The sequence below is a fragment of the Gadus macrocephalus genome, chromosome 9 (assembly GCF_031168955.1).
Source record: "Gadus macrocephalus chromosome 9, ASM3116895v1".
NCBI lineage: Eukaryota > Metazoa > Chordata > Actinopteri > Gadiformes > Gadidae > Gadus > Gadus macrocephalus.
Genome location: NC_082390.1, coordinates 13392869 through 13420516, shown reverse-complemented (window position 1 = coordinate 13420516; position 27648 = coordinate 13392869). Strand labels below are relative to the sequence as shown.

General features: G+C 45.9%; 1 protein-coding gene across 6 annotated transcripts in view; it reads left to right on the top strand.

Annotated features, from left to right (window-relative positions):
* The window catches only part of fgd4a (FYVE, RhoGEF and PH domain containing 4a), a 31450-nt gene extending 4552 nt beyond the window's left edge, over positions 1-26898 (top strand). The window contains exons 2-18 of one of the 6 annotated variants that reach the window (XM_060060868.1): positions 340-417; positions 9520-9669; positions 11195-11408; positions 13964-14441; positions 15843-15932; positions 18850-18995; positions 19317-19473; positions 19898-20036; positions 20168-20226; positions 20396-20542; positions 20993-21165; positions 21707-21737; positions 21825-21905; positions 21989-22114; positions 23595-23732; positions 24330-24470; positions 25072-26898. In XM_060060868.1, coding sequence (XP_059916851.1) covers positions 340-417; positions 9520-9669; positions 11195-11408; positions 13964-14441; positions 15843-15932; positions 18850-18995; positions 19317-19473; positions 19898-20036; positions 20168-20226; positions 20396-20542; positions 20993-21165; positions 21707-21737; positions 21825-21905; positions 21989-22114; positions 23595-23732; positions 24330-24470; positions 25072-25341 — 2618 coding nt within the window. In that variant the 3' untranslated portion in view covers positions 25342-26898. Of the gene's footprint in view, positions 1-339; positions 418-4561; positions 4706-9519; positions 9670-11194; positions 11409-11523; positions 12133-13165; positions 13302-13960; positions 14442-15842; positions 15933-18849; positions 18996-19316; positions 19474-19897; positions 20037-20167; positions 20227-20395; positions 20543-20992; positions 21166-21706; positions 21738-21824; positions 21906-21988; positions 22115-23594; positions 23733-24329; positions 24471-25071 lie in introns of those variants that run through there. The other 5 variants (XM_060060867.1, XM_060060869.1, XM_060060870.1 and 2 more) reach the window with 5 other exon arrangements.
* The last annotated feature ends 750 nt before the right edge of the window (positions 26899-27648 follow it).

Here is a 27648-nt window from a genome sequence, read left to right as displayed (position 1 = left end):
TGTGCTAGTGCAGTTTGATCTTCTCTGTGTGATATAAAATGATGTTTAAAAGAAAGTACACTATTTTCCGATAACACTAATGAGCTGAAATCAAAGGATTCTTCCGTGGTTCTTTGAGCATATTGTTCTTTTGTTGTGGTGTGGTCAACAGCTCTTTGATTGTTTTGAATGTTGGATCGGCAGCGTGTTGATGTTGATGTCGCGCAATCGAAGCACAACGAATGACGATGGGATTCACTTTTGGAGTGTTGTGATCAAGATCAAGTATTGAAAAATGCTGTGATATAAAAGAGTAGCTTGACGGGGGTTAACACACCTCTGTGGTTGGTTTGCTTGCAGAGAGAAGAGGCAAGGCCAGCTGTCAGACCGGCCACATTGAGGAGCCCTGCGTCGCAGTGAAGCTCGAACACACCAGAGGTAAGACACACACACACACACACACACACACACACACACACACACACACACACACACACACACACACACACACACACACACACACACACACACACACACACACACACACACACACACACACACACACACACATTTAGCAAAGACAATTACAGCTTGTGCTACGTGTTACAGTTCCTACCAGACACCCCTTCCTGCCTCTTGAGTTGAGTGGGCGGTGGTTCTGCCACAAGCCAGCTTCCATGTGTCCTAAGAAGGGGATGCTTATTCACTTTAGATGCTCGCTATTCTAAACTTTTATGGGCATCGCTTTGCAATTTGATGACTTTTGCCATACCGGTTTAATATGGTTATCGTGCATAATTAGTACAACTGAGTCATTTCACAGTTGGATGCCAAGGGTAAAAATGATACATAGAAAGAGAGAGGGAGGAAAAGACAACTTGGTGAAGGTCATTTACATCTTGCTACTGCAGCAGAGATAAATCTGTGGTATAAAGCCAATTCTATATTTATAGAATTATACCGTACATGCAACTGTTCCTGTTCCTGTGTAACTATTCAAGTAAAAGTTTGACATTTTAAAAGTACATATACATATATCTTTTTCAATGACTGAGAAAAATTATTACTGATTTTAGTAATCCTATGATCACAAATACTTTGTTCTAGTCAGTATTATTATATTATTACTGATAAATATTTCCTTTTCAGATATCTGTAATGGAATTCCTGATAGTAAAAAAACAGCTACAACAGAATAATCCCGCCTTGAGAGTGTTTAGCAGCTCCAATAGCTGTAGCAAGTAAGCGCATACAAAAAAAAGAACAAAACACAGAACAATCAGACTCAAATAGCTTGGACTAGATTCGACACCTACAAGCATGAATGGTGTAATTGTTGAAGACACTTTTTTGAGATAGGGCTGTTATAATATATAGTACATACTATTATATACGCTCCATATGAGAAAGGGTATTTAATAAATAAGAAAGTCTAGGTTTAATGAAAATATTTCAGAGCACTGTCTGGCATTATAGCAGTGCCTTATGCTAAATTGTTTATAGGTAAATGTTATTGGCATTTTTGGTTTGATAATGCGAATACAGGATTCTACCGCTCTCAGCAGTGATGGTAATGTGGGGGGAAGGTTGAGATAAAAACAACTTTGGCATCAGTACACTCAGTGTCACACAGGACGTTACTAGATCCGTCTGGGGATGGAAATAGTCCTACAGTCTACAGGATATCGTTGACATATTAATGTCCCAAAGTTCAAAAATACTGTGCAGTACTGTAGTGTTAAGGTCAGGGTTAGGGTTGCTCCGTTACGGTGGGCATGTCGGGGTTATAATCTGCTCTCTGCTTTTGGATTAGGGGATGAGGCAGGGTTAATCTGAAGAAGGTCTGGTGGGGAGGGGCAACAGAAACACATGCTTCCTCCTCCTTCTTCCTTGACGGTCGGCCCTCCTCCCCAGGCTGCTACCTCACTCACATTCACACTAATCCATGTGCAGATGAACGCGTATATGCAATGGCAGCATTATCGTGCAGGCTTTGTGGAAAAACATGTACTTAGTGTGTGTGTGTGTGTACCAGTCTTTTTCAGTAATTTTCCCACACTGAATAAATGCAAAAGCGTTGTTTCACTCTGACCTATAGAACATCAGTTATGCTTTGGTTGATTGAACCAAATAAGGAAGAGATCAACGTTGCACTTTGTGCCCGTTCTTCTGAATTCAAAAGTAACTTTCAAAGGTCATACGCCTCCTGCAGTTTCTAAGTAAAATGTGACTTCCTGATTCCTGCAACTTGCAGTTGCACTGACTCCCTTACCAAGAACCTGCTAAAAGGCTAATTAAAATAGCATTCAGTACATTCTTATCAACAGACACCTCTCTCCCCTTTCTCTGTGTCCTTCCTCTCTGTATCTTTCAGATTTAGAAGAGATGCGAGTTCCTCCAGGTAGTCTAAATCCAGATTCCTGTCAAAAGATAATGGTGCAATAGCCTGCAGTTGCACCAAGACCTTTGCCTAGCACCTGCTAGTATGCTAATCGGAATAGCATTCAGTTATTATTCCTTGAAATGTTAGTTGTTAAATCAGTCTGAATATCCGCACCATTATGGATATTTTGTTTTGGTACCAGCTTCTAATGCTCCACAATAATAGTACAAATGGAATTTCATAATCTCTCCGGTGCATGACTAAAGTGATTAATTAGGTTGATGCGTATCACCCCACGTAATCAGCGGTGATACCAGACAGCTGTGGGACGACGAGCAGAATGTCCTAGCCAGATAGACCTGTTGGTCTGTGATTGTTGCATAACTCGCCCATACAGCTCTCTGTGAAAATGAGACAAGGGAGAGGGAGCTAGAGAAAGAGTAAGCGAGGGCATGTGTTAATGCATGTGCATGTGTATGTGCGTGTTTGTGTGTGGTATTTTTTTATTTGTTTTATTGTGCACATTCACTGTACTATATAGAGTTAACGTTTTTTATCATTGGTTGTTTCCTGTGTTTGATTTGCCTCTACATTAGGCAGATATGGAAGCTGATGTGAAGGCAGCATTGTGATTAATTTAGAAACAGAACATGGGGACTCTTAGCCCAGTTCCTCAAACGGACTTCTGTAAAAGGTCTAATGCTGTACAGTACAATTTCTTATGAACAGTTGTTGTTTATATACTGCTGTCTTTTTTTTTGCACAGGCGTATTTATTGACCTTTCTTTTCTGTTGAAAATTTGCTTAGAGACGGGTGTGAAGGAATGCTTTGATGGAACACGTTTGCGCAAAAACAGAGCAGACTAGCCAAGCACTGGCCTCATATTTGTGTTAGAAGTGGAGATAATTAGATCCCTGTAATGGTGTTTGTTCACTGAGCGCCAAACAGGAAAGACATTAAAAAATGTATTTAGCGGCAGACTTGAAGTAGTGTTTGTTCGCTCTTCCTCTGGGTCTTATAGGTGCCCACTCAACGAGCGATGAGTCAAAACAATCAGCTCGGAGAAATGTTCTAAAGACAGACATACACTTACAGACACTCCTCTTAGTATAGTTAGATAACAGTACCAGTTATACACACGTTCAGAGACTCCTCTTAGTATTGTAAGATACCAGTACCATACGTACAGACTCCTCTTGGTAAAAAAAAAAGGTAAAAAGTAAAGCAAAATGGCGTTTGCCTCAGCAGTAACTCCGCCCTGAAAAACACAGCGAGAAGCGGGCGTCATGAACCTCAGGGTTGTGCGCAGAGCATAAATTCAGTGAGTAGTGGTACTTATGTCCCATAAGGCCTTGCTTTACATAGCCACCACTGTATTTCACAGCTATTCATTTGATCCTTCGCTCCTTGACTCCAGGGAAGTGAAGAAGAGTTTGGTTGTAATATCGCGGTAGTATATAGCACCCCAGTACAGTGACCATGTGAACTGCAGACAGTGCCAAGCAGCTTGGTGAGCCCGGTGCCGACGTGGTGGAAGCCCGCTGGAGTCGGCCCGCAGAGCAGCGTGCCGCTGCCCAGAGCAACAACGTTCCTCTGTAATGTTAAAAAGTTTATTTACACTGAACATGTCCTGTGTCCCAATATATAGACCGACACTTCCCCGGCAAGACCCGCAGCAAACGGGAAGTAGATCACATCATAGGTCATACACACATACACACCAACACAGCTCTCCCCCTAGTGGTGCATTGTCCCATCGTCGTGTCATGAGGTGTTGCAGGACCGACATTGTCTATAACTCCTTGTTCCCTGGTTCCTTTTCTCAGCCAAATTGAATGCACCGCTGGTGTCCCTGAACAGACATTCACAGGGTGTGGCCGTCCTTAATCACCTCTTCCTGGGGCTGGTTCTTTTGAATAGCTTCGAGGACGGGACACTACTTCTCTGTCTCACCGCGGTCGAAGAAAACACATTCTGCAGAGACGGAATCAACCACTGTGTGCGTGCTTGTGTGTGCGTGTGTGTGTGTGTGTTTGTGTGTGGAGCATATGCAGTGAGGGCCGTACTGGAGTGGGGGGCAGAGGTCTGTGATGTCCTGTTGGCCTGCTTTTGAAGTCGTTCTCAAAGAGGATGTCTGTGTTTGTGTGTGTGCGTGTGCGTGTGCTTGTGCGTGTGTGTGTGTTGGAGGGAGGGGCCTCCTTTAGATGTTAGCAATCCGGTTCTGGGCTGAGTCACTTTGCTGTGGCTCAACGCACAGTGGCAACACATGTAGGTTTCCCCCTCAGAGGACTCTCTTCACTCGCTCTCGCTCTCTCCCAGGCCGACTGTACTCTTGATCCTTGGTAAGTTGTTCTGCTCTGTCAGCTGATCCTACTACTCTTGACGTCTATACATCTGGGTCTCTCTGTGGGCCCTGGCCTTGGTGTTTGTGTTCAGTCGACTGTTGGTTGGATAGATTAACCATTTGTTAAATTGTGACAACCACAGCAGATCCATATCTTGGGAGATAATTGAATGGGAACTGTAGCTTGTGCCCTCTTCAGATGACATTTCAAAAGTGCCTTGCCTGGTGTTGTGGCCAGTTATCTATTTATTGTGTAGTGAAGGCTTCTGGCACTTCAACCAATTTTAGCAAATGAATTAGATCTGGTGCAACTAGCCTATACATTTTATATATCGGGACATCATCAATAATGTAATTTCTGAAAGAAGTCTGAGAGATTACAACCACTTCTATATTTTGTTCCTTTCCTTCCTCTTTTCCCCATTCCCTTTCCACTAGCTTCTCCTTAATGTAACTCAATTACTTATAAGAAATCATTAATTCGGCTCCAATGCTTGACTTAAACAGCCAGCCTGTCCTAAAATTAAAGGTCTCTTCAGTTTTGGGCCGGTTCAGAGCCTCATGCACTCTGCCTGGGTTTAGCGAACTACTTGAGCTGTCGGTGTTGACATATCAAGGTTTGTGCTCAAAAGCATCGGTGGATCTGCCAAAGACTTGAGGCTTTGTGGACCACACTGCAGGTCGTTTTGAGGATAGCTGTATATATGCAAGATCCCAGTGAGACAGAATGTACCATTTTATCTCAAACTTTGTGGTAACGGTGTTTGGCTGTGAGGTGCTGAAGAGACACGCCTGAGCAGTAATTAGTGATTTAATCAGCCATCCTCACATGCAAGGCCTCCTGGTCAGGCGCGCACTGCATAAAACATAGCGGACTCAAAGCGTGTCATTTGGGAAAACCTAGGCAATTAGATGCACTCGCCACAAGTAAAGAGTCACACTTTGTCCTCTTATTTCCTAGAGAAAAGTAAAGAGTGATCATAGCTTGTGAGGTTTGAGTGGTGTTAATGCTGAGGTTCCTTCTCTGTGATCCAAATAAACAGAATAAGTGTTGATGACTGCATGTGCCTTGTTCCTCATTTCTGGCCTTCCTGCGTTATAGTCGGGTTGTTGAGGTGCAAAGATAACCAGAGAAGTGACGTCCTCTGAACTCACACTATCACCATTTGTAACGGGCACATTCAGAGATAGCGGGACACTCTTTCTCTGTGAACATGTCTGATTTCATGTTTGCTTTGACCTTCTCATTAGTCCAGGAAACCGGTGACCACAGATAGTATCCCAAACGCATCAATGCATTCGATTCGCCACAACCCTCGGATTTAGCAAATATTTGATTTTCTCTTTGCCATAATAAACCTGGCAAATATATGACCAAGATACTTTTTTGGAACTTTCATATTTCATATCTGCAGACACTTCCCTTAAGTGTCGCTTAATTTCTTCATCTCACTCAGTCCTCATTGTGAAAACAAAGGCAAGGGGCTCGTTGCCATGGAAGCGAGGTTCAAACTATTCAGTTCATCAAATCTTCCTCTCCTCAACCTTGAATAGTGCTGCATCAGCTTATTGGCAAACTGCTTTTGTATAATTATCATTTCAATATTAAATGGTCTCCTTAATAAGATCATCCCATGCAAGGTGTGTGTGATTATTTTTTGACGTGGGTGTACATGTGTGTGTATGTGTGCGTGTGCATGAGCATGTGTCCATGCGTTTGTGTGTGTGTGTGTGTGTGTGTGTGTGTGTGTGTGTGTGTGTGTGTGTGTGTGTGTGTGTGTGTGTGTGTGTGTGTGTGTGTACAGGGCCGGCCCTGACCAATTTGGCGCCCTAGGCAAGATTTTTGCTGGCGCCCCCTACCCCGTTGGATCGCACACTAAATTTGACTACCAATGTTCATAAACTCAGAGAAGCTACAAAGCTTTGTCTTTGAGACTCTTTGATTTTGGATAGAAAATTAAACACACGAAACGTATTACAAACCAAGTAACAAGCAATGAATCACTCATACAATAAGTATGCACAAAATACTGCAAAGAAATGCATGATGTTTACAAAAGGCATTCATAAGCAAAATAATAGATAGAGTTCAGATTCAAATTATTGTAAATACAATTAAATGTAGTATGGTTTATCTAGTTTGGTTCTAACCAGAGATTAAACAAGCACTCAACTGAAGTGTAAAAAAAATACAAAATTAGGGCTGTGCAGAGGTAGACGGGACAGCAGCACCTGATGCTGTGTCACTGGGGGTGGTACTGAAATATTTTAAAAGTGCATCTGAAGGGAGAAGAGAAGTATATGTGACAACTGCATGTTACATTTTAATAAAAAAACAGATGCTTGGTGTGCTATACATGAGACTAATATAGACTAATGAAAATGTGATGAGATTCATTCAACTTTATTGTCATTGCAATGCAATTCAGTCTAACCACAGTGCAAAAAACAGTAAAGTGCAATGAAATGAATGTATATATAGCCTATGAATGATATGTGAAAGCTAAGGTGTGAAATATCAACATTAATACACTTTAACTGCACACTCTTGACCCCGGACCCCCTCACAGAGGGCAGGTACAGAGCAACGAGCCAGGCAGGCACCCAGAAAAAAGGCTTCTCCATTATTTAATAGCCTTTGCTATGACTTTATGTTGCTGTGGGCTTAAATAATATTTCGAAATAATAGCAGTAATGGTAATTTAGTAACGTTTTCGGTGCCCCCCGCGGATGACGGCGCCCCAAGCATTTGCCTATACTGCCTATGCCTAGGGCCGGCTCTGTGTACGTAGATGTGTACTCTGGTCATAATAATGTCCATTCACTCAGTGCCAGAATGCCAGGGTCTGGAAGTGCCTCTAAAACAGGGCAGAAGGTGGCCCGTGCTCCACATGCTATTGGTTAGTGAGGAAGTGGCTGTTTCTCACCTTGGGGGCCCCTGTCGTCTTGCTTGGCCACATTTAATGAGTGTATGTTTGTGTGCGCGTGTGAGTGAGTGCGTGTGTGTGCTTTTTGTGTTGCCACCTTAGTTAGTGCATGGATCATAAAGAATACTACAGGACTGCTGTTCTGCTCTAGAAGTCACACACACTCCCTTGTGCAGTTTTATATGTTCTAGTTTCTAAATGGGAAGTAGAGACTAGAGCCACAGGAGTTTTAGAGTTAGGGTTACAGTTTGACAGATGCACCGTTAATCATAAACTCAACAGAGGGAGGCAGAGAGAGTTGCATAGGGAGATCGATAGAGAGATATAGAGCGAAAGAGAGAGAGGGAAAGAGAGCGGGGAAAGCAGGCTGTGGGAAATGGACCCTGTGCGATCCAGACTGAGAGCAGTAACGTCGTGTGGAACTTTGTGTCTAGGTGGAGGCGGCACATCAAGGCAAATTACGTACATTATGAAACCCATCATGGTGAACTCTCGTCACATGTGGCGGCGAGAGAAGCCCAGCACGTAATCAAGGCGCATTCCTGAGGCCAGATTTGGGATTGATCGGTATGGTTTTAGAGGGCCGTTTATAGAAGGGCCATTAAACAGAGCGTGGGACCCGCAGTGAGAGAGTTGGGGAAGTTGGTGTCTTTAATTACAGTCGAGCTATGCAAAATAAAGGTTGAGTGTGTATGTTTCTTCCGTTGTGCAAGTCTGTGTGTGGGTGTCTGTTCTTTTTCTCTGTAGTTTGCAACATTGGTAAAAAAAAGTGGTTTTGAGCCTCAACTCATTTGCAATAGGCTGCATGTGCTGTATGCGTGGAGACATATATGCACATTGGCTTTTTTATTCCTCAAGTTCAAGTGTTCCATCTGTTCTTTTTATGAGATTTTCTATCATTAGTATTGTAACTGTTGCAAGACCATGTGTGGTCTCACAAATTGCAGTTGAAAAAAGGCTCATTTTCAATCATTCACAATGTGCGGATGGATGGGTGAGTGTGGAGCCCAAGGCTGCAGAGGCAGTGGACTCGGCCTCTGTGCTTTCAGTCCGCAGCGCTGCACGGCAGCTGCTTCTACCAGCTTTTACCCAGCATGCAACTGTCAATCCGCTGCTGCAGTTTACATGGCGTGTGTTACAATGTGTTCTTTTCTGATTTGGGCTTCTTTGAAAGCTCAAATCAGAAGATAAACAAAGGCTTCTACCATGGCTTTGTTAAGATAATGGGTGTATGTTTTTCTTACTTGACATCTTTTTCTTTAAATGTATTTGAAGGGCTTGTTGTACCTTATGAACAGGTCTCTGAACAGGTCTCTGAAGAGAGAGAGGAACTGGGTTGGAGAAGAGAAGGCATGATGTTGAATGTGACCACAGGTGGGAAACGAACCTAGATCACCGCGAGTTGTATTGCACTGTGTCTGTGTATCCAACCCTCTTAGCCCACCTGGTCTATCCCGCCATGGCTGCACCACCACGGCTGCACCAACTAGGGCCATCTGTCTGGTAAACAGCCCGCTGGTGCTCAGCATCAACTGCACTAATAGGTGGATACAAAGTGAAAAGATTCAGCTTCTAATTTAAGGCCTCGGGTTTTCTAAGCAGCCTTGGGACGCTGCGTCCAAGTTGTGTTATATCTGTGAGAGGGGTTATGAGAGGGTCATTCTTAAGTCTTAGCTTGCCAGAGGATTTGATGACAGACACAAGATGGGCTGGAGACAACATTTGGATTGGACATCACCAGTCTCTCTCTCTCTCTCTCTCTCTCTCTCTCTCTCTCTCTCTCTCTCTCTCTCTCTCTCTCTCTCTCTCTCTCTCTCTCTCTCTCTCTCTCTCTCTCTCTCTCTCTCTCTCTCTCTCTCTCTCTCTCTCTCTCTCTCTCTCTCAGGTCTCGGCAGCAGCCCTACATCGTGTGGAAGCCCACCCAGTGTGAGGGACTGTCTCAGTCGGGCCGTTAGTGGGACTTCTGTCAGGGCAAGGGGAGGAGTCAATGGAAGAGGCTCTGCCCACCGAGCCCAGCTGCAGCCTAAACCCAAAGGTGAGGTCCAGTGCTGCTGCAGTAGAGGGGCATTACAGACACATGGAGGTCCACTGCTGCAGTAGAGGGGCATTACAGACACATGGAGGTCCATGCTACAGTAGAGGTGCATTACAGACACACGGAGGTCCACTGCTACAGTAGAGGTGCATTACAGACACACGGAGGTCCACTGCTACAGTAGAGGGGCATTACAGACACACGGAGGTCCACTGCTACAGTAGAGGGGCATTACAGACACATGGAGGTCCATGCTACAGTAGAGGTGCATTACAGACACATAGAGGGCCACTGCTACAGTAGAGGGGCATTACAGACACACGGAGGTCCACTGCTGCAGTAGAGGGGCATTACAGACAAGAGGGTCCAGTTTTGCTACAGTAAAGAAAGGTGCATTAGAGACACACAATGCAACTTGCACGTATGCTTACATACACCCACACGCGCATACACACACTCACGCACAAATCAACCCCCACACACACACACACACACACACACACACACACACACACACACACACACACACACACACACACACACACACACACACACACACACACACACACACACACACACACACAGCTAGTCTCAGATTTGTCAGGATTCAAGTAACTCAATCATTCACTCAAATGCACAACACACCTAGTGTGTTGTGCATTTGAGTGAAAAAGGTGTCCTGGTTCGGCCCATCAGTAACAAGTGAAGGAAACAGACTAGGGTTGATATCATGGCCATGAATAGTAAATCATTGAGTAGCATTTGTCTTTCACTTATCATCATAGTGGGACATTGCCTGATCCAGCAGAAAGTAAGCCTTGTCTTATGAACGCAAGGTTTTCTAAGCCCGGGCCTCAAAGACACATTCATATTTAACTAGGTGGTAAAACTGGGTTATGTTAAGTTAATTTATTTCCCCTTAATCACAATTTTAGTCTAATGTGGAAAATAGAACATCAGGAATGTCCATGTGGTGGTCATGACTATTTTCCTAACAACTTTATTATGTTAGATGTACCTTTTCTGTTTATTTCTGTATGGGATTGGATAAAGCTCAGTGTCAGTGGTCTGAAGCCAGGGTTTCAGTTGCAATGACTTGTGCTGCCCCCCTGAGTTCAAATTACAACAATGCAGTACTAATTTATGGTTGTCAAATAATAAGCAATCGTTGTCAAGTCAGTTATCGCTAATTTCAGCCAATCACAACCCACAGTTGCAATCCCCTGACCTCCCCCTCAGAGGTGCTATCCCTGTCATGGTTTGCATTTGATTACTCTTCAAGTGCAAGTTCATTTTGAGGCACTCTCGCCTGAGATCTTACACTTTCTCCATCTCATGAATGTGGGGTCATATTAGAGAAAGGGCCTCACTGGAACATCAGCCCGTCCACTGTTGGCTACTGTCTACCGTCTACTGTCTATGTCATTGATTTGCCTTGTGATTGGATTTCCATCTACTGATCAAACCTTCCACATCATTTCACCTGCCAATCGTTTTATACCTCTGTTCTCCCTCTGTCCCTCAGTGCCCCCCAAGCCAGCTCACCTGCAGAGCCCGGTGACAGAGTCCCCCTCTCCTCTGGGGCGCCTCGGAGCACCCTTACACACTGCCAGGATGGAGGAGCGAGCCGGGGGAGGAGGAGGAAGAGGAGGAGGAGGAGGAGTATCCCAGAGCAGGGATCGGACCAAAGACAAGCCCTCCAAGGTCCTTGACCTGATCAGCCGCTTTGAGGAGAATAGGTTGGTGCATTGTTTTTTTTCGCGTGTTTTTTTCCGCGTGTTTGTTTTTGTGTGTGTGTGTGTGTGTGCAAGCTTGAAGTGTGTACATTGTGTGCCTTTTGATTTTCATCACATCCTGGTAAATTCCAGTGTGAAAGCCTTTACGGTCAAAGTGACCGTTAAGTGCGTGTTAAGAGAAGTTCCCTAACATCTTTGATATCAAATGTCTGGGTGATTCCTCTGCTGCCCCTCTGTTGTTGTACTGTAGTATTGATGGATAGGGGTTCTAGTCCCGGTCTGCTCTCTTCCCTGATGTATGCTCTGCCTTATTCAAATGGCCCCCGCTTGCCTTCTGCGTCTTACCAAGACAAATTATCCAAGTTGTACACTCACACGCAACCCAGGGAGCGCTTCTCGTAATGTGCGAGTGACGTCTCTGTCGCTGCAAACGTTTCGAGTCTTTCCCCACTTTCACCACCGTTGTTTCTGTCAAAAAAAGCAGAAGTTCTTTGCCCTGTCCAACAGCCTCTCCCTCGCTCAGAGTACTACTTTGCCGATAGTGGTTCGCAGCAACAAACGGTATTTGGAGCAGAGATTAGGCTGTGTGACTGGGGCATTAGTGTGGAGCTGGAGGGAGGGGCGCTGGGGAAGTTTGGAGCGTTGGAGCGACCAGAGAAGCAGAGCAGTCCCGGTTCCGTCTTGTGCAGAAGATGTCCCAGAGTAGGAGGGAAGGAAGGGACTCGAGGTAGGACCTTTGAAAGACATAAAGTACACGCTTTATCGATGGATGGCTGCTAGGCCTTTATGGGGGATATCAATATAAAATGTTGCTTTATGGCTGAGATCATCAATGGCTGATAGTGACTAATGTGGTTTTCATGATGTTTCTATGACCTATCTATTATAAGATAATAGCTAATATAGTTTCTAAGTTATATTGCTGATTGAAGTCTGTTAGTGGGCAGGCATCGCGGTGGTGTTTGTATGTACCACGCCCCTGTGACTGCATCACAGTAGAACACTAGTCCAGCTCAGCATGTGGCTGCATGTTGCATCGGCGAGTTACATAAGGAACCATACATTGTTTCACCTTGGAAGAAGGAAACACCTGAATCCTCCTCACTTCATGCTGCGTCTTTGTGGATCCCCTTTAGTTCATACTCTGGAAGCGTATGTCCCATAGAGGCAGTTCAAGAAACTCAAAACAACATGCTGTGCTTGTTATTCCTCCCAGCCTGCCTGTGAACAGTATAAGCTCCTGGCGTCTCACAGCAGTCAGAGCCTGCAGCCTCTGAGGGAAACGACATTAGCCTACTAATATACTAATCTGGCTCACATGCTGGGTGTCTCGCAGTAGCCCAGACAACCGCATTGCAAGCAGCGCTGATTGTAGTGTTACATGGCCGTGACTGCCAAGGCTACAGACGCTGGCGTCTTCACAAGAACACTGCCGAGGATCACAGGAACCCGTTTGGTCAAACGTGAACTGAATCTATGTTAAATGGCGTCAATATGCCTGAAGAAGAAGTTGGGTGTTTAATATGTTTAAAAGGTAACATCCCACTGGGTCGACATTAGGGGGCTGCTTTAAGAGCCGCAGCAGGTTGTGTTTCACATCCCCGCCGGCCCTCACCCCTCCAGAGCGCTCTGGATATCAGATGTTCCTGTATTTAAACATGCTTCCTGTTTATTACGGACAAAGAGATACAGAGCAGGGGAATTGATGATAAGCCTTCTGCGCTCACAAGCTGTGACTGCAAGTTCGTTGGTGTAGCCGTTGTTTGGTAGCATAGCGCAGGACGTTGATTCAGATTCACCGGCAGCCTCTAGAGAAGGAGGATTTCTCATTGTAGAAGGAGGGGAATGTCCCAGGACTGGTGGACCAGGAGACGCTTCATCTAATGTACGGGACAGGTGGGTCAGAGAGGGAAGCAGCTGCACATTCTGCAACACAGGAAGCACCCCACCGGATGGTCATAGTGTGTGTGTGTGTGTGTGTGTGTGTGTGTGTGTGTGTGTGTGTGTGTGTGTGTGTGTGTGTGTGTGTGTGTGTGTGTGTGTGTGTGCGCCTATGTGTATGGATACATAAGTAGGATAACGGGAAGTTTGCTGGGACCAGCTCTCCGTCCTCCTCCCTCCTCCAATCCCTCCTCCTCTCTTCTCATCCTCCCTGTTTGTTCGAGCCCTGTGCTCTTCTCCCCTCCCCCCCCCCCCCCTCCTCCTCCTCCCCCTCCCCCTCCGCTCACACAACACCTCAGTCCTCTCCGACCCCGGGCCAGCGCAGGGGGAAGTGCCTGTTTGACATGTTTTATTTATAACTCTCTAACACGTTGCCCCTCACTCCTCACTCGGGGCTCACTGTAGCGCCTAACACTGCTCTCTCCCGTTTCCCGGCTTCTGTTCTGTTGAACCTGGGAACTGTTCGCCCGTAAGAAATCAAAAGGTTGCTTCCCCGCCAAGTTGACGCAAGGTCTCCGCTAGCCGCCGTCCGTTTCTCTTAAAGGGAGTGTTTAAGCGTTAGACTCTCTCTGCTCGGCGGGCTTCCTCATCGGCTCTTCCCCCTGTGTCTGCAGCAGTTCAGACGTCCGGAGGGAAGTGCCGCCGCTCAAGCAGATCAGCCGCACGGCCGCCGGCAGCCCCGCACACCGCAGCCCCCTCAAGTCGCCCGACAAGTCGCCCGACAAGACGCCAGAGGGGGCGGAGCAGCACGTGGACCCGGGACCAGCCTCCGCACCCCCCACGCCGCGGGATGCCCTGAGGCCGCCCACCAACGGGACGCTAGCCAAGATGGAACAGGAGCTGGAAGAGAACGTGGACGGCGCGGGAAAGGCCGAGGGCGGGGAGGAGAACCGCCACGCCGGGAGCAAGTGCGTCAAGGGGTTGGTGAACGGGGATGCCGTCGGCAAGGCGAGCGTGGAGGACGGCGAGCGCACCGATGGGGAGGGGTCAACCCCACACAGGACGGAGGAGGCTGGGACTGGGAACGGAGACCAGGGACCCGAGTCGGACGTGGAGAACGATCACAGAAAGGAAGGGGTCAACACGGAACCCAAGGTAAGCGCGCTCCTGTTTGCTCTCTGGGACATTGCTTCTTCAACTAGGGGTCAGGACCCAGAATCTGTTGTGATCCCGTTGGAGGTGGGTTGAGTCCAGACAATGCACAGAAAGGGCTGTCTAAAAAAAAAAAAACACATCCCGGTGTCCTCCGAGGTTTTCCTTTCTCTCACATCTTGAGATTGAAGAGTTTGCTGGAGGACAAAGTTGCAATTCATGCACATTCATGAAAATCAATCAATGAACATCGTGTTACTGCAACTACACGGCATATAAGTAACTCATGATAATCAGCAGACACACTTGAAGCAAGTTTTGCTTCTATGTTATTGCTACAACAGGACCTTTAGGAATCTTCTCACTCTGGTGCCATGTGTATTTATATCTGGTGTCACATTCTACACTCACTAGCTGGGGCCTTTCACAGACAGTGTTCCCTGTTGAAATGAAAATGGTACCGACTTCCCTTTTCTGCTTGTTCTGCATTTATCTTTTACACTGCAAGTGTTTCAAAGTTCATTTGGAGTTTCAGTTTGAGCATGCTTCTCTAGTGATACAACACACTCAACAGTAAAGGTCATTTTTTATTGTCCTCCTTGAAGATACAACAGATGTTGAGGGCTCCTGGCGCGAGAGCCCAGGTGCAGAGAGCCCATGGTACAGATGCTTTTCACCGATTACAAGTATAAGCAGAAGGCTTTCTTTACTGGCTTCCCTTTCTCAGTTCAACTCACATGACTCACATGATGAAATGTGTGTGCTTGTACATACATTTCGGATGTATGGCCTCAATGGATGCATAGGGTTATAAACCACCGCTACATGAATGTGTGTTGGGACTACGGCATCCCTCACCTCTGAATCCCGCACCCTAAGTGCTCACTATTGAAAAGGTTCTTAAAGGGTGCTAGTTTGGAATGTAGGTGTGCAAGGGTTAAACAAAAAAATTATCAGGGAAAAACACATGTAGACATTTGAATAATTTCCTTTCGTTCAGCCTCACACTATAACTTCACAAAGCATTACCAACAACCCTGTAAAACAACTCACACATTACAATGCTGTACCCTGACCAGTAGCTAACAGGATCTGTACCTGGATTCTAACAGGAACTAGCAGACGCACAGTTCAACCATGTACTGTCATCTAGGTTGTATTCATCTATGCGTTTGAATCTTGGGGTAACGCCCACTTTCAGCACATTATACAGTCCACAGAAAATAATGGATATGAAACTATTTCTCTATTTCTTAACACTGGCCGCTGAGACTTCTACTACAGACCATTTATTTGAAGCAGTCGATTCATCCACTGATGGAGGGAATGGCTCTAAATCACTGTTCTATGGCATCAAATTAGGCCGATAAAGAAATCAACAATTGATCCTGATTACTTTTCCAGGAAACCAATGAACAGAAGCTGTTTAAGATCGCCAACGAGCTGCTGAAGACAGAGAAGGCCTACGTGGCCCGGCTTCACCTGCTGGATCAGGTGAGGGAGAGACAGCTGACGCCCCAATACACAATCTGATGACACATTAGTCCAGTCCACTCATAGCCCAACAATCTGATGACACATACATAAGCCCAATTACAACATAACAATCAGATGACACATATACAAGGGCGTCAGTTTGTTTTTAGAAATGGTGGGGACAATAACCATAAGCTTGAGTGTGGTCTGAAAAGTGCTGGGTACCCTTATGTAAGCTATTCATCCATTCAACGCTGCATTACAATATGCTGTACAGTGTATTGTCAGGTGTTGAAATTATTCGAATACTGGTTCGGAAAATTAGTATTTGAAGCTTAAATCAGTATTCGGAGCTTCGTTATTTATTTATTTTCACGTATGAGACTTTACCAGAGCGAGGGAGGCAAACTATAAGCGTCAGCGACACCAAGCAGAGAAGCGAGAGAGGTGGAGGAAGAATAGATATCTTGTTTCCCTTTACTTTATAACAAAACATTAGCGGGATCTCTGGAGGAAAAGTAATGCTTAAAACCTTAGCTTAGTTGTTTGTTTACGTTCGCTGTACAGCGCCGCGCCAATCAACTGTGACTGGCTTGCTGCAGAGCGTGAGCGTCTTGGGAATACCCGGTCAATATAATGGATATAATATGAACACATAAGACAATCAATATTTGGTATTTGTTATGGATTTATTGTACAAATTCCCTGAAAAGATGCACGTTCCAGGATGAATTGAAAAGCTCCCGTAAGGGCTGAGATGGCAGAGAACAGCTGATTTGGAACGGAGCAACAGCTGTTCGCTTTCACGGGGAAAAACGAAGGAACTTCAACCGGCCTACTAATTAACGTTCAAAAGCTATTAAATCTTCAACAAAATATGCAGATACTGTCAAAATCGGTTCCAGGGAGTATATAAGGATTATTAATGTTGTTTTTGATGGTGTTTTTTTCTGGAACGAGTATTCGAATATTCGCTCGTAAAAACCAACGAGTATTCGAAGCCTGAAAAATGGCATTCGGGCCAGCCCTATGAAGATCCTATTCGAACAATAAAAGTTGAAAACCACAGTTTGTGTTTTGGCTTGTTTTGCAAAACGGCGTTGGAAACACCAGGGTATTGGCTTGGGATATGTAGGCCGAATACTAATACACAGAGGACAAAGAACAGTGTTGGCAATTTAACACTTATCTTGACATCAACAAAGTTTACCAGACAAACAATGCCAGACTGTAAAGGGGGTACGAAATGAAACGAGGTAGCTACTGAGCATCAGCCTTTTGAAGACGAGCAAGGGCTGCTGGTAGCTTATGTTATGCTGCATTAAAAAAGAAGAAAAATACAAGCACCCAGAGGAGAATTGCATCTGCCAAATCCTGACCACCAGTAAACACTTGCGAAGGACCAATGTAGACTTCACTCGTTACAACATCATAAGAAAATTGTCCGCAAATAAAATCCCCTTCAGTTTAGGATAATCACACAGGTTATGCGAGAACATATTTATGTCAGGCTAGGCCTACCAGGCTCCAAGTCGTCACATATCTCAATCAGACAAAACCAACTATAACCACATTGGCATAGCAATCGCACCGTGTGTAGCTGCTACTAGCTGCAATCTATATATACAATGCATACTAACTGGAGCACCAACCAGAATCAGATCACATTCGCTTAGGACCGTGGGTAACCTTTGGCCAGGTCATCACGATTCACGAGCAAACAGAACCAGCAGCAAAGATTACGTAAACCAATTTCTTACCTTATGTGGCCCTCCACATGCAGGCTAGATGACGTATCCATATCGATATCCAGTGTCACAAACATGCTTTTTATAGGAAGCAAAAGGACCGGCTATTTTCTGAATAAAAATGTCAATTTTGGCTGTCTGTCTTGAAACTTCTCCAGTGCGTTCACACCAAACGCAACGGGACGACAAGATCCCATACAAAGTGAAAGTATAGACGGGTATCGGGCGAATTGTTTTGATTTGTCGCGCCACACTTTTCGCCGTGCACAGGCGAGCGCGGTCACGAGGATTTGTGGCGCGACAAATTTCAACTTTGACACGAATTTCGCGTGATGACAGCCAATCAGCGTTCAACAGCGTGGCCACTGAGTGACATGTGTAACGTAACAGCCAATCAGCGTTCAACCGTCAAACTCAGCGCAGTGCAGTCCGGGGTGTACTGCAGCATGGAGCGGGAGGCGAAAGTGATTGTTGCCGTTTGCGACTCTCGGAGCTCTATATATAATAGTATATAATATGATATAATTGTATATATAATATCACGGCCAAAAGCTCTGTGTGCCTCCGGATGGCCGTAGCGCGGGGAGCTCATAGGGATTGGGCTTCTAGGGAGTCGGGGTTTGTTTACCGGCGTTGCTATGGGTTCCGGTCTTTTGTGTTCCAACGGTTTATTAGGTAGGCCTATCTAATAAATGATGTCTTCGAGCGCGCCTATCGCATGATTTTAGACTCGACGATTTCGGTTGAGTATGTGGGGATTTTTTCAGTCGCAATTGGTTTGCACATTTTTAAAACTGGTGGGGACAAAATTCGTATTTCAAATAGTGGGGGGGACATGTCCCCCCCGTCCCCCGTAATCGACGCCTATGAGCCCAATTATATCATAACAATCTGAGGACACATTAGTCCATTTACATCCTAACAATTGCTCTGCATTGCTCCATTGCTCATTTCATTTAATTTCATTTGATGGAAGTAAAATGACTGGTTAGCCTGACTGTTGACATTGCATTTGGTCTAACCCTAGCCCCCACTGTGTGCATGTGTATGTGTATATCCATTTATAATATGTATACTATGTGTATGTGTGTATGGATATCCACATATATATAGTGTAACCACCGCCCCCGATATATGTATGTGCACATGAATATCCAATCATTGATACGTGTTGTTCTGCTCTCTAGGTATTCAGTGCAAAGCTCATGGAGGAGGCAGGTAAAGGGACGTTCCCCGGGGAGGTGGTGAAGAACATCTTCTCCAACATCTCCTCCGTCCACACCTTCCACAGCCAGTTCCTCCTCCCAGACCTGGAGAGACGCATGGGGGAATGGTGAGCCCACATACACCCTGGTCTGAGGCAGGAATCTGAGCCAGAGGACCCCTCCATTAGCAAAATGGGATTAAAAAAGACGTATCAAACACATTAAATCTTAATAAAATACATGTTCTGCTTTCATAAGACATTTGCATTGGAGAAACACAGATTGAAAACAGATTGACTTGATTTTTAAAAAGCATTGGAGATGTATTTATTCACTACTCAAAGTAGAATAGTGTTTCTGCAGAACACTATTAAGGAACTAGGGTTAGTTGAAGTTAGCAATCGCATCACACAAAAATGCTAAAAACAACCCCCCTCTCTTCCCTGCAGGGAGTCGACACCTCGCATCGGAGACATCCTGCTGAAGCTCACGCCCTTCCTGAAGATGTACGCCGAGTACGTGAAGAACTTCGACCAGGCCATGGAGCTGCTGAAACAGTGGAGCGACCGCTCGCCGCAGTTCAAATCCATCATCCAGGAGATCCAGGTTAGTCAGACGCATTCAGTCTCATTCAGGTCGAAGAATAGAATATGAACTGAGTCAGTGGGGGAGATCACGCCTCATCCATCCGACCGACCTGGCTGATACAGGGCAGCCAGTAGGCACCAGAACGCACACCGCACACTGACAGTAGAGGGTCCAGGAATGAACCAGGCAGATGAGGGACCAGGGTATGACTCGAGGGCCATGTTGGTTCATGTTGGTTCGGCTTATCATGTCCACGTTTTGATAAGATGTTCCCGGTTCGTTCAACCGGTTCAAGAAGCACAACGATGTAAGATCTATATCTGTGCGGGCCGTGTCACGTTCATGTCCATTGGAAGGACATGGTTCCAGGCCGAGAGCGTTTATACAACCAATGCACTGATACATTTGTTGTTGTTTTCTGTCCTTGTTTTGGGCTGGGCAGTGCCAGGAGGTGTGCGGGTCGCTGACGTTGCAGCACCACATGCTGGAGCCGGTCCAGAGGGTCCCCCGGTACGAGATGCTGCTGAAGGACTACCTGAAGAAGCTTCCCCCGGACCACCTGGACCGCAGAGACGCAGAAAGTAAGAGAACACGCCGGCCCGCCGCTCCGCGCGGCCGTCGGGCCGGACGCGGGCTCAGGAGGAGACCGGTGGGGATGCTTATAGGTCTGAAACTCTTTATCAACACCCTTTTTCTGTCCCTGTCTGCGCAGAATCACTAGAGATCATTGCCACGGCAGCCACCCACTCCAACAGTGCTATTCGAAAATCAGTAAGTTGACACAATTACCGATGAACGGAAATTAATGGAAATGAACCCTCATAGCCATTAAAACGTCTATACACGCTTGTTCAGCCAAATCACACATAATATTCTCATTGCACTATTATGAAACTAGCATGTTAAGCAATTAACTAATCAACTCTCAATGTCATGTCAGGACAATCTGAAGAAGCTGCTGGAGATCTATGAGATGCTGGGAGAGGAAGAGGACATTGTCAACGCCTCCAACGAGTTCATCAAGGAGGGCCACATTCTGAAGCTGGCGGCCAGGAACACGTCTGCCATGGAGAGATACCTCTTCCTGGTGAGAGACCCAGGCATTACTCACATTCACAGCCGGTGGACATGGTGATATGGCGACGTGGCAGCAGCGCACAACTCAATGGAATGAAGGCATTCATGGGAGTTATGCATATGCGTCTTTAGGACAACATTTACACATTCACTGAAAATAAACTGATATTAAAGGTGATCATTCCTATGAGGCTGCTACAAACCTTTTAACAATAAAAACCTACATGATGGAATGTATTGTTTCCGACAAAATCAATATCAGTAAAAAAAAAAAAAAGATTCAACATGATTAATTTCGTGATATCTATATCTAAATGTTCAAAGGTTTGAACAATATGTATCCATGCAGCCGACTGTGTTGAAGTATGGTTACCATTGTATTCAAAGAACCTAAGTGTTGCACACTGCTTAGTACCTGATAGGACATGAGAGATTCAACTGATTCATGGTCTTCTCCTAGCTCAACAACATGCTGCTGTACTGCGTGCCCAAGTTCAGCCTGGGAGGCCCCAAGTACACCTTGAGGACCCGCATCGGCATGGACGGCATGAAGGTCCTGGAGACCTCCAACGAGGACTACCCTCACACCTTCCAGGTGTCTGGGAAGGAGAGGATGCTGGAGCTCCAGGCCAGGTGAGACATACCTCCAGGGGAGGCTGGCCGGAGGGGCGCAGGGCTCCCCCAGCTAGAGCTACCACTGGTGTTCATACTTTAGTCTGGAAGAATTATCAGTTTGAACTGAACATATCTTAAAAACGACTGATCCCTTATCCACTTAAAACACATCTCTATTCCACCTATAACACATCCCTATTCCACTAAGAACACATCCCTATTCCACTAAGAACACATCCCTATTCCACCTATAACACATCCCTATTCCGCCTATAACACATCCCTATTCCACTAAGAACACATCCCTATTCCACAAGGAACACATCCCTATTCCACTTAGAACACATCCCTATTCCACCTATAACACATCCCTATTCCACCTATAACACATCCCTATTCCACCTATAACACATTCCTATTCCACTTAGAATTTGGCTTTGCCGAGACCGGAAATTTATTCTGATTTATTTGACTTTTTTCGTTTCTCCAAGATAGTTGGAAAAACGAGCAATCGCAACAAAGTCCCAACATTTAACATTGCACTGTTCTTATTCCACAGCTCAGAGCAAGACAAGGCGGGGTGGATAAAGGTAATGCAAACTAACGTTTAACGGGTTAAAGACCTCTGATACCTCACGCAGCCGAAGACTCATGGCTTTCTCCTACGTGTGCTTCAGGCATTACAGGAGACCATCGCTGTCTTCCAGCAGAAGAACGAGTCGTTTAAGTCTGCATCCAAGGAGGTGGAGGAGGTATCGGTGAGTTCTACTGACCCTGTGTCTCCCCCATCCGCCCCCCCCCCCACTGCGAGGGTACTGACCTGTTGTCACTCCTCCCACAGACAGCAGAGCTGGGGAAGCGGGCGCCCCGCTGGATCCGGGACAACGAGGTGACCATGTGCATGAAGTGCAAGGAGTCCTTCAACGCCCTGACCAGACGGAGGCACCACTGCCGGGCCTGTGGCTATGTGAGTCCCGTCACTCTGGAAGGAGAAGCTGCGGCCATACTGCTCAGATCAATATCTCCTGTAACAGGGCTGACTCGCTAGTTACCATGACATTGAGCAATGTGCTATACACACAACCTAAATAGGAACAAGGAGGTTTTCTCTTTCATTGGGCCTTATTTTAACGGTCTGAAATGCAAGTGAGAAGCGCCAAGCGCAAGTAGCTTTGTGGGCGGTTCTACGGCGATGCCGATAGTTTACCGGTGCGAAAAAACCAATGAGAGTGCCAGCTCCCATCCCCTTTAAGAGCCATGAGTGCAACTCTGACGAGTTGATATTTTGACAGCGCGTCTGCAGTCTCCGATGAGACGGATGCACATGCATTACAAACTTCAAATGGCTCAGTTTATGGCCAAATAATATGGCCTGATTCACACATGGAAAAAGGTTTTCTGCCAAAACTTCAGAAAGAATCAAATACATTTCGGCAAAGAAAACTTAACACACATATGATATGCGGCAACTGGTTCTTTTTAATGATGTACGCAATACATTATAAACATTGTTTCTTATCAGTATTGTATGCATTATCGTTATCGACTTGTGTTCCTAGTATGCATGTGTCCCCCCGTTAATATACATTGCCATGGACTGTATTATGCGTTACGCGTTTAGTTTGCGTGTGTGATGGACGCACACACGCGCGCCCGCATTCATTCATTCCTTTTAACACTCTCACGATCAAATACTCATCAATCCTAAAAGTTATGGGCATGTACACGATGTCTGTGTCAAGAAAATATGTGTTTGCTTTACGGTGTTTGCAGATGCATTGATTTAAAGTACAACTTATTACCGATGTATCAGCTGTTCTTTCCCAAATAATTCACCAAGAATGTGTGGCTAGGTAGATGAGAGAAGCAGAGTGTATGCGCGAGGTGCACAAGCAACATTATGCATGCGCCCTTAAAATAGCATCTGAACTACGCGCCACTGACTTTAAACCAGGTATTTCCTGGTTTGTGGCGCAAGTGGTTTCTGAAACTGCAAAATAGCGCCAGGGAACATTTGCGCCAGAACAAGCCTCCTCCTTTCACCGAACCGCCCCTTGGGGTGCAAGATCATTCCCTAATTTACCGACGAGTGGCGCAGGAGGGAAAAGAACGCTCTGCGCCAGTTGCAAACTAGCAACGACACATGCGCCAGTGAGAAAGTCAATTGCGCCGGATGCAAGATAGGGCCCATTATCTTTAAAGCCGACCCATAATTACAACAATAAATCCGAGGTCTGATGAAGCACAGATGATGCTGTGGGTCTGACTACCTTGATTGTATTGCACTCTGGGTGTTTTACTATGCCCTGAAAAGTCAAAGGCTAAGTTGTATTGTTTATAAAATGAATGAAAAAAAAAAAACATGGACAAGCCCAGGGTTGACCATGTGATTTGATGCACAAAGTGCTTCGATCAAACCCGGTGGTTTTCTGTGGTCCGGTGTGCAGGTGGTGTGCTGGAAGTGTTCAGACAACAAGGTGGCTCTGCAGTACGACAACAACAAGGTGAACAAGGTGTGCAGGGACTGCTTCTCCATCCTGACCGGAGAGGAGCCGGCCGAGGGCAAGAAGAAGGGCATCCTGGAGGTGAGACACACGGAAACACACATTCACACACGCACACACACACACACACACACACACACACACACACACACACACACACACACACACACACACACACACACAGGCATGCACACACACACACACACACACACACACAGGCATGCACACATTCACACATGGGTGTGTATGCCTACAGGCAAACACACATACACATAAACACACACACAGGCATGCACACGCACACACTCACATACATGCATGCAAGTGCACACACACACACACACACACACACCACACACACAAACACATACATGCAACAAAACCTATCTCAAAGCATGTCAGCTAAATCACACACACACGCACGCACGCGCGCACTAACACACACACACACACACACACACAGTAGTGCATGCACACACACATGGACATTCAACCTTTAACTAGAACACACACAAAGAGTCCGTAAGCAAGGCTGGGTCTGGCTTACAGGGGAAAGGACCCAGACTAGATCACATAAAGGTCTCTCACCTTGAACCGCGGTCTGGGAAAGGCTACCAGTCAGGCTGAGTTTGTCTGTCGTTGGCTTATGGTAACTCTTTGCTTGTGATCCGTGTGCAGATCGAGGCAGGCCAGTTTACAGGAAGCAGCATCATGTGCGGCTTCCTGCAGTACAGTGAGAAGACCAAGCCCTGGCAGAAGGTGTGGGGTGTCCTCCCCGAGAAGGAGTGTCTGGTGCTCTATCTCTACGGAGCTCCGCAGGTGATGACGCCACCACACACACTGATAGCGTGGACTCATGTTACCCGTTTTGTTATCTATCGGGTATCTGGAAATGTTCTTTATTTTAAAGTCGAAGTGAAGCACCTGTTTATTTACTTTACTTTTCAGCGTTCACCCAATCACTAGTCCAACAATAAGCCTTTAGATTACTAATCAAATCTAAAATTCCTCCAATCAGAAAACAGGCGTTTCAACTTGTTTTGCTTTATATTTGTTTCAAGCAACCGTGTTGCTGGTCGGTTGGTCGGAGTAGCGCTTTGGTACAATATCTCTAGAAAACACTCAAGAAACAGGGAACAAGGTATAACCTCTCTCATTGGCTGGTTTCCATTCCCGCCAAGAAGTTCTGCTTTAGCGCAGCAGGACTGCTGGATCCAGCTGTCAACTAAGCTCTGATCCACCATTTTGGGAGTCTACACGTTGTCAATTTGAAACCTTTACAGACCGCTTTTTACTGTTTACTCTTGTACCAGTTTGTGTTCGCTGTTTATAGCCAAACGACAGATCCCTGCTTACACTGCATCACCAAGGCTACCGTGAGTAGCTGTGTGTTCATGTTCTCCCTGACCCTGACCCGCAGGACGTGAAAGCCCAGTGCACCATCCCCCTGCTGGGCTACTGCGTGGAGGACAGCCCCCGGCCCACCGACCCTCCGGCCAGCTTCCGTCTCTCCCAGTCCAAATCCGTCCACAGCTTCGCCGCTGAGTCGGAGGAGCTGAAGCAGCGCTGGCTCCGGGTCATGCGGCTGGCGGTGACCGGAGAGATGCCGGAACGACCGCCGTCCGACGGGAACGGGACCAGCATGGACGACAGCATCACACAGGAATCCACCGGCAACGAGAGTTCGTAGCTGACGGGTCGATCCGGATCGACTGGGATCGCACGAAAATGAACTAGGATGCTGGATCGCCAAGGACATAAAAGAGTATGAACTCAGTACCGGGACCCGTATTCAGAGACCATAGAGAATATCAGTGCTGGATACTCCCCCAACCTCAACCTCCACTTGGATTTCATAACCAATCAACACTGTATAAGTGCTGAAACGTAGGAGAAGACATTACCTGGTACATCAATGCTAGGATCGGCTGCAGCGAGAGACTTGCAACTTCACATACGGACGTGTGACTACAGAAAGCTGTGAAATTGTGGTCACACACTGAGCTTCTTGCTGGCGCTCTTGAGAAGCTGTGTTCTGCTGATGGAGCCAACTTGGCTGCCTCGATCAGTAGAGGGATAAAGTTTCCTCTTTCTTTGGACAAAATGAACAGATGTGTTGTCTCCCAACATTCAATGAGAGTGTGTTCCCAGGCTTGACGGAGTTCTCCAATCATAGAGCTAGAGATCACAATATTAACATTGTTATCATCATACTCTGGAAAACTAAAGAACTGCACCGACTCAGTATATTACAACTCAAGGGATATTCCGTTACCTATTGGCTGGCCTTGTAGTTAATAGGATTATACTTTTCAAAGCGTAATTTAGTAATCCCGCTCATTGAATTTAGAAAACAACTTTAATTTGTATGAAACTGATTATGGAGACTGTTAATTTGGGCGTTGGAACAACGTTTTTGGTAGAACAACCATCAAGAGGTCTGCTGGTCTGCTGGTCTGCTGGTCCTTGTCGTACTACGGAAGTACACATGCAGATGGGTATTGCTGATTCAAATAGAACACGGCGATCCTCTCTCCCCCCAAACGGTTAACATCTGAAGAACAAACAGTTTGTCTTCACTCCAGCAGACGGGAGCGTCTGGTGAGATGGGTATTGGGGTACATAAGTATTAGAGTTTCTGTACTAGATACGCATAGGATGAAGGTCAAAGTACGCTTTGATTCCGTCGTGCAGCACAATCAGAGAGTTTAGGGTATTGACTTAGTGTATCCAGAGTGTAAATGCTGTAATTAATTGTATTATTTAAAGTAATTTATAGACGATACCGAGCATGGTCGTTTAATATGAGTAGCACAAGCGCAGTTCCTCACTCTGCCAATCCAGCTAGGTTCCTCACTTCCTCACTTACCGACTACAATCCGCCATCCTAAGTATTGCCGATAGAAAGCAGGGGAAGTCATGGAGACGAGGTAAATGTTAAACGCTCAGTGTCAGTGTGTGTTGCGTAACCTGTTCCTATGACCACATTTCCACCCTGTGTTCACTGGTGGAGGTCTGCGAGCCGTACCTGATGGTCCCCCCGCGGTCCAGAAGGAAATCAGAGCACAAAGTACCCTGGATGTGAAAGCTGAATATAAAATAAAACACGTTTTAGTTTAGCCATCTTTTTTTATGTACACAGTCCTTTACTTCCCCCCCTAAAGGTTTGAAAATGTATGCACTTTACTGTCTATGAAGTGTACCTTGTAAAAAAAAAATTAAAAGAAGAGAAACTATTAATGGTCAACCCATTGCTTAACCGGCTCATTTAAAAGGATTACTTTCACGGAGCAACCACAAGCGACACTCACTTGTCATGACTAGCATTATCTTTCACCAGCTAGGTTCTGATGCCTTTACCCACTCTCCTGGGAGCTGAGCTGCCTTCATTAGCATGCAACTCATAGCCCAGAACAGCTTCTACACGGGAACGTCATTCAGCCGTCCTCTCAGGCCCAGGGGGCCCCCATCCCTCTGAGTGATGACAGCCACTGTAAGCCACAGGCCCCCAATGCACCAATCTCACACACACACACACACACACACACACACACACACACACACACACACACACACACACACTTTTGAGAGAGAAAGCAGCATGGATATCAGCTTAAGGGAATGGAATTCATGGTTGTAATTCTATGGAAATAAACCCATTCGTTTTTTATTCGATGAAAGGCAAATGCCATTTCAGAACATTTACAAACAAGAACATTGAAGACAATTAAGAATTGTATTGATGATTTTTGGCCATGTCTAATAACTACAGGTCATAGTTCCTACTTAAAGCTAGTGTAGGCTGTTTGCAGAAACCAGCCAGAGTAAGCATGATTTTGAAAGAATCCCCCCTCCAGGCCTCCCACCATACCCAGTCCCCTACTAGCTTGCTAGCTTTAGCATAGGTGTGCCTAGCTTTCTGGAATACGTGCAGGTAGACGGGTAGTTAGGCACAGACAGGAAGGACGGAAGAAATTGAGAATGTGATTAGATTGCT